The 14,320-nt window shown below is 38.3% G+C and overlaps 1 protein-coding gene across 1 annotated transcript in view; it reads left to right on the top strand.

The window, feature by feature from the left end:
• Positions 1-14,320, top strand: part of AspRS-m (aspartyl-tRNA synthetase, mitochondrial) — a 166,706-nt gene that overhangs the window by 35,524 nt on the left and 116,862 nt on the right. The window contains exons 5-6 of the mRNA XM_090369824.1: positions 4,384-4,507; positions 13,549-13,595. Of these exons, the coding sequence (XP_090225950.1) occupies positions 4,384-4,507; positions 13,549-13,595 (171 nt within the window). The remainder of the gene's footprint in view (positions 1-4,383; positions 4,508-13,548; positions 13,596-14,320) is intronic.

Genomic DNA, 14,320 nt, shown 5'->3' with positions numbered 1-14,320 from the left:
CTGCTAATGAGTGTCCTACTAAGATGTGCGAGAGTAGGTGGAAGATTGAAATCTCCACAAATAATGTGCTTAGCAGAGGCGTGGAGGTGATTCACTAGCCAATGGATTACATCTTCAATGATATCACTGTTTGGACCTGGTGGAATATATACTGTTGCTATGTCTATCAAGTAGGTGTTAAGCTTGAGGGACACCATGGCAGCTTCAAATGCAAGGGATTGGCTTACCACAGAATGTACCAATGAAAAGAGGGTGGTATTGTAGAGTATTGCGACTCCCCCTCCTCTACGATCCACTCTAGAGGAGCAAAGCATCTGGTAACCAGCCTGAGGTGCACAGGCAATGGAGTCCTGGCCATTCCCAAGCCACGTTTCAGCGATACAGAGGACATCCAGGGTTTTCGGGAGTAGAAGCTGTTCGACAGTGTCTAGCTTGTTACAGATGCTTCTTGCATTTTGAAAGACAATTCGAATGGTGGTAGCCTTAGCAATCGGAGTTCGAACAGGTGGCAGGTTTCTTTTTTGGGGCCGCATTGGTCTATTGTGCGTTGTGATATGTACAGGGATATTAGAGACAGGTTTGCAGCCTTGGGAATTGACATCATAAACGGCTGGTAGTTGGATTGATTGATATGTGGACATATTGTTTCCTAGAGTAGCTTTGTTGTCAGTAGATTCATTTGAATTCTTCTGCGTTTCTATGGCTTGGCAGCTTGGTAGTTTTAATTGCTATTGTATTTGTTGATGATTTTGGTGGTTTATCGCGGTTCTTGGCGTCTGGTCTAGGAAGGGTTTGACGAGAGTTCCAGGGGGCCATAGCCTTGGATCCAACACGAAGCTCATCATCTCTGGGTGGCAGGTACGGATGAAAGATGCGTAAGTTGGGTACCTAGTTCTTCTCTGTCTCACTTCAATATTTATACTGTGACGTTCTGCAAACATGGCCTTAATGCTGCTTGGTTTAGTAGTTGGTTCCAGTCGAGAAACAAAGATTTGCCCACGAGTCTGGACCGCTGTGATATTGTACGAATATGCGTGATTCCCCTTAATGGAGTGTTGTGTGCCACCTGTTTTTCCCGTTTGTCTTCCACGTTCCATATTCTGATGGGTTGAATATATGATCCCAGTTTCTTTTGAGTGAACCTGTTGATCGGAGAAAAGAGACTTGGGCAGTGAGTGCATGCAGTTTGTAAGCCTTGCTGGTGGGATCTTTTGGATTTTATGATCGTCTTTTTGGCTGGTGACTACTTCTGCAAATGTGGGTATTAATGGACTCTTTCCAGTTTGAATTGTCTGCTCTAACATTTTAGGTTTGGTATTATTTAGGGTCGATACTGTATAGGGAGCCACCTGAGAGGACTTTGAGTGGCTATTTCCGGTGATGTTAGATGCAGGTTTGGTAGAGTTATCTTCACTGAAATCTGCATCTTTCCTGTTGAGCTGATTAGTGGATTGTACTCTTTTGCTATTTTGAAGGTTGGGTTCTGTGGTAGAAGGCTGGTTCACTACAGTGAATTTATTTGCAACTACTTGTGCCTTGAGTTGTTGTATTTCTTCAAGTAGGCTTGAGTTTTGGGCTTTGATTTGCTTAATCTCATTAATAAGCATATTCAGCTGCGTGTTTATGAGCATTACATAATCATCATTTATCTGCAGGCAGTTTTCCCTGTGCATCAAAGTTGTTACCGTTTGGCAGCACTTTGTGGCGAGGTAGCTCCATCACATATGACTCCTCCAGGGCGTCGTGGAACGGCTGTGTGTTGCAACAGAGACGTGGAAGTAGCGCGGTCATCTGTGGGGGAATGATTGTTGCCATCGGCGATTTGTATCTGCTGATCGGTAGTTTCCGGTGTGGTGCTTATGCTGGGGTGTGGTAGGATGGCTTTATTTTTCTGTGCGGATGATGTAGTTTCGGTTGATGTGCAGGGTATCTCAGTACGTTGGGGAGGTGCCCTTGATGCACCGTTGAGGGAGTCACTGTCAGGTATTTCCTTGCAAGAAAGACATGAAAAATTGCGTCTCCGTTGCTTGTTCATCTTTTTTAAATCAATTTTTAGGCATGATCCACAAAACGTAGCGTAGCACGTAACACAAATAATGCATAGGTCAGTGTCTAATTTGCATAATTTACATTCAGCTGTGGTGAAGACTTCATTTAAGTCGGTCATATTTGGATGTCTGATGGGAAATGCTCGTGTTTGAAGGTTTAGCCGGCTGAATTAGTGGTACAGTATTTAGTTCAGAAAGCTAGTCACCGACTTTAGGAATGCAGTTAATCTGTTTCCGCGGGAGGGGGTGAATTTCCAGGAATTAGTAATTGACGCGTATTGCCAGGGCAACTGATCGCAAGTACTGTACTAACCTACAGCAGTGGAATCTGACCTTGATCTGTAGCCGGCAGCGGTAAGTGGTGCTGGTCAATTTTCCGAGCGTTAATACAGCTTGATCATGTCCGATTATGGGATTCTGTAATATGAAAAGGAACTGCAAATAATAAATACCTGGGTGCCTTGGTCGCCTTGAAGTTGGTGTCTTCTTCTTCAGAGTCACTTAAGGAGTATAGCGATACTAAAATCACCTTATAAACTTAGGCATAACTTCATTAATTTTAGTGATTACTGAGAGCAACACACATACGTGACCGTACGGTCCGGCGCCACCAATGTAAAATTACTTACATCCTCTTCTTTGAAGCCATTATTTGGCAATGCCAGTAATCTCTAACTGAAGTTTTTAGATACTGGCAAGTTCCTGAATACCATGAATGTACTTCAGTCATGTTATTGTTATTTTGGTTTTTAGGAGCATTAGCAACTAAGGCCATATTGCTCTGAGATATGCAGTGGTCATTCCCTGACCTTTCCGCATCCTCCGTATTTGGTGGTCACGGGCTCGAACCCCGGTCTAATCAAGAAGTGTGTGCTACGCACTGCTGCTCCTTCCCACCTGGCTACGGAGGCACCCTTCAGTCATGTATTTCACCATTATAGCCAAGTGACTTCTTCCCATGGTACTTCAATGTTATCTCTGTCCTTCTTGCTAGTTCTTGCCTTGCTATCTGTCTCAATGATCAGCCAGACATGGTGGTCTTCCAAAAATAATAGAATATTGTAGTCACCTATTGGTTGCAATAAAGAGATCATATTCGTTGACATAAAAATAATGAAAACATATGTATATTGTTGCCCAGGTCTTCAGTATTACTATGATGGTCAGACATATTGACAAAAAAAGCAAGGCCATGCTAATGTTTTAATTTAAAATTTTAAAGTTATAAATGACAGTATGTCAAAATTACATAAAGACATGGAGACAGCTTGTGTTCATTTGCTGCAGGACTGTTGATAATAAGCAGAAGTTATGCTGGATGGTTGCATATGCTTTACATAAAGAGGCTGTTTTATCTCACTAACTTACCTTTTTTCCTTCTTCCTTTCTGCTCCCTCTTTTATGCTTGTAATTTTTGCAGTCATTATTTTTTTCACTTTCCCTTTGTTATTTTTCATCTTCCCTTTATTATTTGTTTGTTAAGGACACCTCTTGGCCATGATGCCAATTTGTTTCTTGCTGGGGTGCTATTCAAGTTTTCATTGTTGCTTCTGACACTGACCCTGAATAGAAAGAGAAATCTGAGCAGCAAAGTTTCCTATTCTGTGATGGCATCATGTTGATTCTCTCACTGCTATCATATTGTTTTATCTGTTAGTAAGTGAGAATGTCTAGATATAACATTTCCTATCAGAAATAAAATAATAAAGAAATAAACCATTTTGTTTTTTATATGATCATTATTTCTGTCGTCTTTGTGAAAGAAATAAGGATCTGTTTTTGGCTCTCTTTTTTTTTCCCCTCCACTGCATCATCCAGAATAACTTTAAAAGTGATGTTTGAAATATCAATTTACACTTGAATTTGCATAAATATGTTACAGTTCCTTCTGTTTTAAGTTGTTAAGGATGAGTAATGATTAACTTTCAAAAATGTATTACATCAATATCTCCATTTATCCCTCTGATTTCTCTTCCAGATTCACATCCTTTTGTAGAAGTGGTTTGCTTATTTTCTCTTAACTCTCTTGTTAATATTAAAATAGTAAAAATAATTGCTTATTCTTTTTCTTCTGTTGATACAATTTATTACAGCAGTGCAAAAGATCATTCAATCCTGAATGATCTTTTGTTAAAGGAGCAACAAGTTCAAGCTGTTGAACTTTTTGCTCAACAAGTAATAATAAAATAATAATAAAACATAACAGTAAAACAAATAATAAAAATAATAGTAAAACATATATGGGTTATTTATTTTTAAAATCTTTTATTAAAATATAATTTCAGTAATAAATTCTCTTATTCCTGTGTTTAAGAATGTTATTTTTTGTGTGTAGGTGAATGAACATTTAAGGTTACAACATCGTTATCTTGATCTTCGTAGACCAGAATTACAAAAAATCTTGAGGCTGAGATCTGACATTGTAATGAAAATGAGAGAATTTTTGTGCCTTAGGAATGGTAAAAATCTTTTAACTTTTTTTATAAAAGTAATAATAATGAACATAATTAATAAAGTTAAATACCATGTTATTACTTTAAGTAATTGCATCATAATAATTTTCCCCCCAAATGCTGTTCATAAGTTACATATATTTTACTTTTTTTCTGCCCAGTTATTTTCTTATTGCTTTTTAAATTACTAGAGAAACAGTTAACCAAGAAAGTGAAGAAATATGGAATGAATATTAATACTAATAAAACAAAGATTACTATGATAAGTAAAAAGCCAAAACAATTTCACAATGAAATTGATGGTGAAAAAATAGAACAGATTACAAAATTCAAATATCTAGGACAGATTATAACACAAGATGCATCTTGCCACAGTGAAATCAATTCAAGAATTGCAATGACTAAACAAGCATTTAGAGGTAAACCCTCTTTACTAAGCCAAAGAAATATGTCACTAGACCTAAGAAAGAGAATTTTGAAAACATACATTTGATCAATTGCATTGTATTCAGCATATACATGGCATTAAAAAAGAAACCTTTTGAAAAAACCAAAAGCATTTGAAATGTGGTGTCAGAGAATGGAAAAGATCAGCTGGACAGAAAGAATGACTGAGTAATAACATGGTTGTACAACGTGTAGGAGAAGAATCAGAAGACAATGGCTACAATGGACTGAACATCATGAGGGATGTTACTGGATGTGTTGGAAGCTAAAATACTAGGAAAAAGAAAACAAGGAAGACGAAGAAACACCATTATAAATACAATTCTGAAGGAAACTGGGCTTTGGAGTTATGCAAAAGTGAAACACCTAGCACAAGACTGTAAGAAATGAAGACAGCTCATCAAAGGGGCATACCAGTCAAAAGGCTGATACCTTGAGGAAGAAGAGAAATCCAGTAGCTTTTACATTATCTTAAAACTTATCAATCTACAGAGGATCTTTTAGCATTAGTTGAGGCATATGATGCAAGAAAGCAAGCTAATAGACCAAGTGAGAAAATCAGGCGACAACTCAGCGTTGTTATGGGCCTATATGAGAGCTTGAAGGACAGGGTGGATGCCCTCAAAGGATCTAAATTGAGAGGCCCATCAAGCTCTCAACTGCCCACAACAACGCCAGAGCTTGCACTTGATCATCACGCAAAACCCCCAAGGCAGAATGCACTGGTCCCACAGGAACTTGTAGTTGTTGGTAACTCTATTGTCAGGGAAACGGGGAACATGGTATGTAAAAAGGATAGGTGGAACAGGACCAGGGTATGTCTGCCAGGGGCAAAGGTTGATGATGTTGTAGAGTGGATATCATCTTTTAAGGTCACAAAAGGTGATATTGTTGTACATGTTGGCACTAATGATAGTAAGAGTAGGAGACTAGTGGAATTACTTAACAAGTACAGGTCACTGTTGAACAAAAGCCTTGAATTAGGGTTGAATTTAAAAGTGTCTGCAATTCTGCCCAGACACGATAAGAGGGTATATATGATGAGAGCCTTGTCGATCAATTCGGCCTTGAAAAGATTGAGTAGGGCTCAAGGGGTAGAATTTTTTTCAGCCTGGTCTGTACTTGTTAACAGGAGAGACTGCTTCTACAGGGATGGGATACACTTAAATAGAAAGGGTGCAAGAATATTTGCTGATGCTATGGAGGCGGTGTTAGGTGGGTCAGAAAACTGCTAGCTTGGAGGGATACAAGGACTAATAGATTAGCAGTAGTAGTAGTAGTGGCATGTGATGCAAGAAAGCAAGTGTATGAGCTTATGCAGCATCAGCCAAAAAAAAAAAAAAATCACACCATTCCCTCCAAATTGCCTGTCCAGTTCCTCCTTAAATTTATTCAACCTATCAACTTCCACGACAGATGGAAGTTTGTTCCAGCAATTAACCACCCACTGGCTAAAGGCAAATTTCCGTACATCTATTCTACATCTCTCTTTTCTTAATTTGAATTTATGCCCCCTTAGGTTCGTAATCTGAACAAGTGGAAGGATCCCATTAGAATTCAGCGTGCTCAACCCATTCAAGGCCTTATACACTTCAATCAGATCACCGCGCAGGTGCCTAGTCTCCAGCCACTGCAATTTGCAGAACTTAAGCCTCTCTTGGTAAGAGGATCCCTTCATTCCCCTCACCAATCTTGTTGCCCTTCTCTGTACACGCTCAAGTAAATCTACATCCTTCCTAAAATGAGGCCTCCAGACCTGTACGCAATACTCAAGGCGTGGCCTGACCATTGCCTTATATTCAGAGGGATAATCACCTCCTTTTCCCTGCTAGCAAAATTCCTATATATCATTGACAAAACCCCATGACCTGCCCTGGCAGCCTGTCTGCATTGCTTAGAAAACTTCATATCCGACTGCACAATTACTCCCAGGTCTTTTTCATTTTCTACCACCTTAAGTGTAGTACCACACAGTTGGTACTTTTCCCTGGGGTTACTTCTACCCATATGCAGTACTTTGCATTTGTCAAGGTTAAACTTCAGTTGCCACTTCTTAGCCCATCTGCCCAAATTGTCTAGATCCTGTTGCAGTAGCACACTGCCATTACTGTCATTAACAACCCTGCCAACCTTTGTATCATCTGCAAACTTCGACATTAAGCCTGATATACCTTCATCAATATCATTGATAAATATACAAAACAACAGTGGACCTAACACCGAACCCTGTGGGACTCCACTAATAACATTAGTCCAAGAAGAGCAGCACCCATTGATTACCACCCTCTGTCTTCTCCCACTTAACCATCCTTTTATCCATTGTACCAACTTACCCTTAATACCATTCTGCTCCAATTTGTACAATAGTCTTCCATGCGCAACAGTGTCAAAAGCTTTCCTGAAATCCAAATATATGATATCAAAATTATTTTTTGGATCCAGTTCCTTTGTAACCACATCATAATATCCTATCAAATTTGTCAGACAAGACTTTCCCTTAACAAACCCATGCTGTGTCTGAATTATTGCTGCAGTCTTGTCTAGATGATCCTGCAATGCATCTTTATCCAATGACTCCATTATTTTACCTGGAACTAAACTAACTGGTCTGTAATTACTCGTGTCACCCTTCGATCTCCCTTTGTGAATTGGGGATACATTTGCACATCTCCAGTCCGTGCGGACCCCCCCCCTGAGTCCAAGGATGCTCTCATAATTATGGCTATTGGTTTGCTTAGTTGCTTTGCCGCCTCCTTTAATATAACTGGATAGATCCCATCCACCCCATGTGCCTTTCTTATGTTTAACTTCAACAATTTCTCCTCCACTTTGCTCTCAGTTATTACAAAATCATTAAGCACCCTGCTACAATTTGATAACCTTCTGCCATTTTCAAACCTTAATAACTCCTCATGTGTGAATGTAGATGCAAAATGCTCATTCAGTTTGTTTGCTCTCTGAGCAGGATCATCAACAGTTGAACAATCGATATCAAGTGGACCAATCAGATTCATCCCCTTCCTTTTAGAGTTAGCATTAGCATTAGCATTAGTAGAGGCATTTGATGCAAGAAAGCAAGCTTATGCAGCATCAGCCAAAAAAAAAAAAAAAAAAAAAAAAAACCCACTTCACCCCTCTGTTCGTTCAAAATACCTGTCCAGCTGAGCCTTAAACTTATTTAGGCTATCAACCTCCACCACAAGGGATGGCAGTCTGTTCCACCAACCAACCACCCGCTGGCTAAAGGCAAATTTCCCCACGTCTATCCTACATCTGTCTTTCCTCAATTTGAATTTATGCCCTCTCAGGTGATTTTTCTGAGCTAGAGGAAGAATCACATCAGCATTAAGCATGCTTAAACCATTCAAGGCTTTATACACCTCTATCAGATCACCTCGCTGGTGCCTAGTCTCCAGACACTGTAATTTGCAAAACTTAAGCCTTTCTTCGTAAGAGCACCCCTTTGTTCCATTCACTAATCTCGTTGCCCTTCTCTGTACTCGTTCCAGCAGCTCTACGTCCTTCTTGAAATGAGGCCTCCAGACCTGTATACAGTACTCTAGGTGTCAAGTTGGCCAATCAGATTCATCCCCTTCCTTTTAGAGTTTATATAAGTAAAGAAATCCTTGCTGTTTTTCTTAGCATCCTTTGCCAAAGATTTTTCGTAATCTGCCTTCGCCTGCCTAACCTCCTTTGTGACATGATTATAGACTAGCTTATATCTGCCATAGGCTTCTGAGTCGCTTGATAATTTATATGCATCCCATGCATTTTTCTTCTCTGCCACGAGCCTCATTAGTTCATCTGACATCCATTGGCACCTCCGTAGCCAGGTGGGCAGGAGCAGCAGTCATAGCACACGCTTCTTGATCAGACCGGGGTTCGAGCCTGTGACCACCAAATGTGGAAAGGTCAGGGAATGACCACCGCATATCCCCGGAGCAATATGGCCTTAGTTGCTAATGCTCCTAAAAACCAAATAACAACAACTGACATCCATTTAGGTCTAAATCTTGAGCAGTATTTCTTAGTTGGTATGAAAAGCCTAGTAGCTTCCACGATTAATTCCCTGAATGCTTCCCACTTAGAATTTATTGTTGGTAACATCGTCAGTTGATCACACTATACAGAATTTAAAAACTGTCTGAGACCACTGTACTCACCTTTACGGAAGCAAAAACCCTTTTCTTTACCCCTGATGTTATTATATCTTTAAGTAAATCCCACATCAGTACACTGTGGTCACTGCCACCTAGTGGTTCCTTTATCTGCAAATTCTTAATACTCGAATGATCACTGCTGATAACCAGATCAAGAGTATTACCCTCTCTGGTTGCCTCTCGAACATGCTGCTGCAGAAAACAATCATCCAATAAATCCACAAAAGTCTTACTAATGTGTGAGTGACCAACCCACAAGTTCCAGTCAATATCTGGGAAGTTAAAATCCCCCATTATAAGACATTCTGATATACTAGCCCACTCTATTTCTCTGTACAATTGTTCATTGTACTCATTCGAGTAATTAGGCCTATAACACAGTCCTATTCTTATTTTTGCTTTCGCAATGTTTATGTCACACCAAACTGACTCAACTGTTCATCTCTATCAACTGGATGCACTTCTTTTGATTTTATGTTTTTGTCAATTAGCAGCACAACACCTCCTCCCTTCCTATCCTGTCTCTCCTTTCGGTAAATATTGTACTCCCCAAATTCCAATTCTGCATTCCTAATATCAGTGTGAAACCATGTCTCTGATATTCCAACAATATCCGCCTTTGATGTCTTGACCAACACTTGAAATTCATCAAATTTATTTACTATATTTCTAGCATTGGTATACATGCACCTATTCCTATTTCTAAGTTACCCTGACACATCCCATATACCCACCTGTTTCACGATGACTGCCATTAGTCCCTGAAACCCCCAGCACCCCTCACTCCAGGTCGCTACTTATTCTAATAGAAGTTGTGCAAGAATGACCTTCACCTCTGCCTGTGGCTACTTTTAACCTTTTAGTTTGTGGACCCCGCCAAGCTAGCAGTTTTCCGACACAATAAAGGCGAGCAATAAAGGAAAAGTGGTTTTAAATGATGACCCCTAAAAATTTGATGCTCCTAACAAGTGGAAGTGATTTGTTGTCAGTTTTTACTTCTGGTGGTCTACCCCAGTCTAATTTGTATGTAAAAGCCATAAACTTGGATTTGGTTGGTGATAATTTCAGTTTATTCTTGAGGACCAAGATGATAGATCAAGTAGTACTTTATTGGCATCAGATCTTGAGTTTCCATTAACCAAAATGAAAGGGTCATCAGCATATGCAATTTGTTGCGCATGTTAAAAGATTGGTTTTCCTAAGCAGTCAGTCATCAAGAACGAGGTTCCAAACCGAGGGACACAAAATGGATCCTTGCGGGAAACCATTTGGAGACTGTTCTGTAAATCTTGCTTTTAATGATTAATTTTAACAGTGTGATCAGCAAAGTAATTTCTAAGAAGTTTATAAAGAGCAATGAGTGGAATGGAGTCTACTAAGGGTGCTCTCCCACCATAAGTATCAGAAGTGCCCTCAAAGTCAATAAAGATCTCTAGAATGTACTTGAAAGGGTTTTAGTCTATTCAAATGTTGTTAGGTGGCATGTTGATCTTAATTTGGCAGAGCTTTGTGTGAAAATGCTGACCATGCCTGGTCATTGTTTTTCCCCATGAAGTGTTTGTGATGTTATCATGAAACATTGCTGATTGACCTGTCAGATTAATTTTTGAATTTATCATTTTTATGGCAACACATACACACAGTATAATAAACAATCATTTGAAGCCGACAAAAGATGTCTACAAGTGGGCACTGTCAGGGCTGGTCCATGATTACCTGGGGTACTGTTCTTGAAATGATATACAGGTACCCCTCATATAACACGGTAGTTAGGTTCCTATAAAATCTTGTGGTGCGAAACTGTGTTATATGGGACTAAGAATCAGTACAAAAAGGTGGGGGGGGTCACATTCCAATAGCTAACAAAAATACAGCATTCTAAATTTCGTGTATCTTCTGCTGTCTTTAAAAAATCATTAATCTGGGTTTGTTTGCTTTTGCTTGATACATTTTTGTAAATTTCATTTTATGGAACCAAGCATTTTGGAAACTCCCTTTTGAACTTTGGGATCGTTTCAGTCGAAAAATCTGAATTCACAAAATAAGATTGTAGTAGTAGTAGTGGCATGTGATGCAAGAAAGCAAGTGTATGAGCTTATGCAGCATCAGCCAAAAAAAAAAAAAAAAAAAATCACACCATTCCCTCCAAATGCCTGTCCAGTTCCTCCTTAAATTTATTCAACCTATCAACTTCCACAACGACAGATGGAAGTTTGTTCCAGCAATTAACCACCCGCTGCCTAAAGGCAAATTTCCGCACATCTATTCTACATCTGTCCTTTCTTAATTTGAATTTATGTCCCCTTAGGTTCGTAATCTGAACAAGTGGAAGGCTCCCATCAGAATTCAGTGTGCTCAACCCATTCAAGGCCTTATACACCTCAGTCAGATCACCGCACAAGTGCCTAGTCTCCAGCCACTGCAATTTGCAGAACTTAAGCCTCTCTTGGTAAGAGGATCCCTTCATTCCCCTCACCAATCTTGTAATATGCCATTTCCACCAAATCCGCTTCACCAGCCTCTTTTTTTCTACCAATAATTCTTGAGCGCCTTTAATAATCTTCTTTTTTTTTTTTTTTGTTTGTTTGTTTCTTTTAGGAGCATCAGTGACTAAGGCTATGTTGCTCTGTGTGTTTAAATTGCATGTTCTGAGGTCAATTTTTTATTTTTCTGGATGAAAAACCCAAGTTTCCAGGAGGAAAAAACCCGTTGTGAAAAAGACCCATAAAAATTCCTCCCATCATTGACGGGATTCGAACTTAGTTTTTTTCCACACAGTATGGGGATGACGGGGATTCTACCAAGTGTGCTATCCACAAAGGCTTCAGTAATCATATCATCAAAGCCTTCCCCTCCTACCGACTTAGCAAGTTCTACTATTGCACCGATTCCATTTCCTGCCAGTTCGACCTTATCTCCTAACTGAACTGACTCTCACCATACATTTTTCCTCTACACATTTAATGTTGATGGTTTTACTTCTTTGAGCAATAAAGCTATGATTCTCAATTTTTTTCCAAAATCCATTGTAACGATTTTCTGATGTAATGAGTTTCAAAGGTAGATATAATGCCTTGATCTAATTAAAGAAGTTGTACTAGGTGGTAGGAACATTCAGAAGCGGCCACATGTCTATCAGTGCCCTGTGCGAGTTATTTTAGTGCGCCATCTCTGACTTGAAATTTACAGCAAATCAGTGAAGTTTCGGGAAATTTTTGCCCCCTAAAATTTGGCACCCTGTTCAAAGGAACTTCTTGTGCCTTAGGCCGGCCCTGCGAACATTACTTCAGCGTTTGGATGACTTAAATCTGGATGGCCTGGAAAGTTATCCAGTAGTAATAAAACTTTGAAATCTAGAACCTAACGAGGGGATTTCCCAATATTTTTTATTTTTTTTATAATGATTAGTGAACCAAAAACGGGGTTTCACAAAAAAGAATGGATATGTAGAAAAATTACATCCAACATAATAGCAGAGTTTTTCCCACACAAAAGCTCAAAAATACCGTGTCTTGCGATTTGTCGAAAATTCTCTGTGTTAGAGAAACCGTGCTATATAAGTACCATGTTGTGCGAGGATTGGCACAATTTATCAATCATGATAGAGTGAAACTGAGTTGTAGAAGTACCGTGTTATACGGGGGTTGCCTATATTTTATAAAAGTAATACTTGCTTTCTCACAATATTTTTTCAATTGAGATACTTTTTTTTTATTATTTCTAAATTATATGCCCCTTTCTTAAAAGTTTAAAAAGGTTTCAGTATACATATTGAAATATTTCAGTGTTAATTTAGTTAAAATTCTCAAAAACTATTTTGAAAACAGTATCCTGCTTTCACAAAAAAAAAAAAAAAAAAAATTCTAAGGATGTCATTTAATCTGGGCTGCAGAATTAGATGCCATGAACGTTAATGCAGCAAAAAACATCATGAATGTAGAGACTGGCCCTTTCAGAACATTCCTCCCTAACTCCTGAAGTGAATACAGTAGGAAGATCAGCAATCCATTTCCCTCAATTTGAATCTGTGCTTTGAAATTCATCTGGATCACTGTGTAAGCTGTATCTTTTTTTTTTTTTTTTTATTAATAATTTTTTTCATTTCTAAAACATAAAATTAGAAATTCTTGTAAATGTGATAATTCATATCACGGATTTATAAAAGCTACACGTCATGGAAATTTCATTTAACTCTTTTAACACATCTGAACAACTATCTCAATCTGGTGCAAATGTCAGGCAAGTTAAAAGTAAAAATTCTAGGATTTTTATGCATATGTTAAGTGAATCAGTGTTTTCACTCAATTTTAAAGTAAATAACAGTGAACTTCATGCAGTTTATTAGATTAAGGTTTTATTATTTTTCATTGGGTTAAATATAAATTTGACTATACTGTAAAGTAGTTTTATTAAATACTTATTTCTGAATCTCTTTTTAAGGTTTTGTAGATGTGGAAACTCCAACTCTGTTTAGAAGGACACCTGGGGTATGTTACTTACTAATGACACCAGCTTTAATTTTATAACACAGTGCAACAAATTTTTTAAAATATTCATTAATCTTCATTCCTTGATGTGTATGATTTCGTAAATACTAATTATGAATGTCATCAGTTTTTTTCAATACATTCTTGATTTTTACAGAAATTTAAAAATCAAATGCACAAAAGTATACTATATCACATTTGATACATTTCTAAATTAGAGAAAGAGAACATTTCACTTTATCAAAGCAAGCATTAGTATTATCCGTGTGGTGCAAGAAAGCCTGAGGCTTTTGCTGCACCATCTAAAAAATTTGATTAATTAAAAAAAAAATAATAATAATAATAAATAATTTAAAAAAAACTATTTGACTCCTTTCTCACATAGTTATCAATCAGCTGACCTTTAAATTTCCCTAAGCAGTCAGCCTCACTTATTTCAGTAATTAACAACTTGTTGGCTGTAAGAAAAACTTCTTGCACCCAGTCTTCCCTTCTTCTCCCTTAATATGAGTTTATATCCCTTAGTTCTGGAATCATTTATAACAGTGAAAATTTCACCCTCAATTATTTTACCTTTTTCTCTCTGAGCCTTATACACCTCATCTGGATCTCTAAGGTGCCTAGTTACCATCTATAGCCTACATATTGAAATATTTCCTCATTTAGATACCCTTTTGCTGATCTTACCAGGCACATTGTCCATCTTTGGACCCTTTTAAGAAGCT

This window comes from Mastigoproctus giganteus, chromosome 3, assembly GCF_048544385.1.
Source record: "Mastigoproctus giganteus isolate SK-2022 chromosome 3, ASM4854438v1, whole genome shotgun sequence".
NCBI lineage: Eukaryota > Metazoa > Arthropoda > Arachnida > Uropygi > Thelyphonidae > Mastigoproctus > Mastigoproctus giganteus.
The sequence above is the reverse complement of the archived record's forward strand: the minus strand, read 5'-3'. Positions and strand labels throughout refer to the sequence as shown.